The sequence below is a fragment of the Myotis davidii genome, unplaced genomic scaffold, assembly GCF_000327345.1.
Source record: "Myotis davidii unplaced genomic scaffold, ASM32734v1 scaffold514, whole genome shotgun sequence".
NCBI classification, from domain to species: Eukaryota; Metazoa; Chordata; class Mammalia; order Chiroptera; family Vespertilionidae; genus Myotis; species Myotis davidii.
Window position 1 is genome coordinate 461,848 of NW_006286236.1, and position 2,186 is coordinate 464,033.

Sequence of the window (2,186 nt, forward strand, 5' to 3'; positions counted from 1 at the left end):
CCACGCGGCGGGCCCAGCCCACCAGCCCCATCCCATACCCCCACCTCCGGGAGGGGTTGCTCTGGACCCAAAGGCAGGAGCAGCCCGCGGCACGCTCGGTGCCCCAAGCCCTCAGGTTCCCATTTCTGGGAGCTCCTGGGACCCTCCCTCCTTTCTCAGGTGCAAAGGCCCCCAGAGGTTTCCCCGGCGACTCCCCCGCCCAATTGCTCCGCCTCCTCCAGTGTTAGAAGTGAGGAAAAACACCGCCCAGGTTTTGTCCTTTTTTCAGATTTTTATTTTAAAGTTTCAAAATTACAAAGACAGCAAATTCTCCCCGGCACAAATAACACTTGTGGGGTACTTTTTACAAAAGGGGGGTGGGGGGGATACGACGCGAACTGCGCGTTTTCCTATTTTATGGGAAGGACTGTACAGGTTTTTTCTCCCAGCTCCCGGGTGTGAAACTAAGTGCTAGCTCTAAGCAGGTATGTACACTTTACACGCAGACACAGACCAGCTCTGAAACTACTTAGCAATTCAAAAGTCGACTGCAGTATGTCTTACTGTCCACTCCCCGCCCCGCCCCACCCACCACTACTTAGAAAAGACGCAGAAATAAAGAGGTCGGGACGTGTGTGTAGGTGGCGCGGGCAGGGCTGGACTCACCAGACCCCCAAAGCCACCTCTTGTACAGGAGGAACCAAAACACCGGGGAATACAATCCAATTGTGTGGAAAAACCCAAGTTTCAACGGGGCACACTGAGGCACTTGGCTGACTGACTCCCCACCCTTCCCCCAAAGTTTCCACTCCCTCAACGGGAGACTTTCCAAAGCCACAAAGAACCCCCCCCCCCCCCCCATGGCTAGTTTCCAGCTGAGAAGCCATAGCTTCTCAGACCAGCTGTCACCCCCTCCTTCCCTAGGACAATGGGAGCCACAGGGGCAGACTCAGAAGTGAGCAGGAAACTGGACTTGGACCCCCGCTGCTCCCCACTGGGAGGTGGAGTCCCCAGAGGGCTTATTCCACCTAATTGGCGTCCAACTGCTGCCACCCCTCGCCTCCCCAACAAGGTCCCGAAACTCACAGGGGCCGCTCAACTTAAAGAAAACCCACTTGTCTCAAAGATATTCCTACAAATCTTACAACCCCTGGGCTCCCTCTCAACCAGCCCAAACCAGCGGCCTTCCCCGCTCCCCCTCATCCTCCATTCACCTTCACAGCGAACCAACCACCCGCCTGAACAAAACACACGAACCCACCCCCAAACCCTAAGCAGATTAATAATAACAAATTAACAGAACAAAATAGAAGTACATTCTCATCATTACGGAGATGAGTTGTTTTTTTTTTTTGCTGTCCTTGTACGACTGGTTAAGGAAGAATGAACTAGTCCCTAATTTCTGAGGAATCCAAATTCTGTCTCGCATCAAGTCAGAATAGAAAGGGGCCAGGGGCCGCAGGTGAGGCGTAGGAGGGAGGAAAAGTATTTACAGGAAACAGGAGACAGGCAGGAGTGTCCAGGAGAAAGGCCCCCCGTCACTTCTTCTTGCCGGCCCTCTTGGCACTGGACTTGGCTTTGGGCTTCACCGGCTTGGCCTTCTTGGGCTTGGATGCCTTGACCGGCTTGGCTTTGACAGTCTTGGGCTTTTTGGTTTTCTTGGGCGTGGCAGCCGCCTTCTTCTTGGCCTTCTTGACCGGGGTGGCTTTGGGCTTCTTGCTGGGGGCTTTGGCGGCTGCCTTCTTGGGCTTGGCCGCCTTCTTCGGCGCGGCCACCTTCTTGACTTCCTTCTTGGTCTTCTTGAAGGCCACCGACCGCTTGGGCTCGTCGCTCTTGGCCAGCCGGAAGGACCCCGAGGCGCCCACCCCTTTGGTCTGCTTGAGGACCCCGGTGGTCACCAGGCGCTTGATGGACAACTTGATCTGCGAGTCGGCGTTCTCGCCCACCTTGTAGTGGCTCTTGATGTACTTCTGGATGGACTGGCGCGAGGAGCCCGCGCGGTTCTTCTCCGCCTGGATGGCGGCCACGATCATGTCCGAGTACTTGGGGTGGTCCGTGGACTTCTTGGACGCCTTGGCCCGCTTGGGCTTGGCCGCAGGGGCCGACGTGGAGTTCTCGGTCATGGTGGGGTGGGCTGCCCGGTCCTGCTGCCGAAGAAGGCGCCTTCAAAAGGGCCGGCCCCCGTCGGAGGCCGAGCAAAGCCTCGA

General features: G+C 56.7%; 1 protein-coding gene across 1 annotated transcript; it reads right to left on the reverse strand.

Moving 5' to 3' along the window:
• Nucleotides 1-251: 251 nt before the first annotated feature.
• LOC102765659 (histone H1.0) lies at nt 252-2,180 on the reverse strand. The gene has a single exon (XM_006757419.2). It carries the CDS (start codon nt 2,100-2,102, stop codon nt 1,518-1,520), a length of 585 nt encoding a protein of 194 aa, XP_006757482.1. The 5' UTR covers nt 2,103-2,180; the 3' UTR covers nt 252-1,517.
• Between the last annotated feature and the right edge of the window lie 6 nt (nt 2,181-2,186).

What these genes read in the sequence shown, in the direction of transcription:
- LOC102765659 (XM_006757419.2), bottom strand. Translation starts at nt 2,102, where the DNA reads ATGACCGAGAACTCCACGTCGGCCCCTGCGGCCAAGCCCAAGCGGGCC.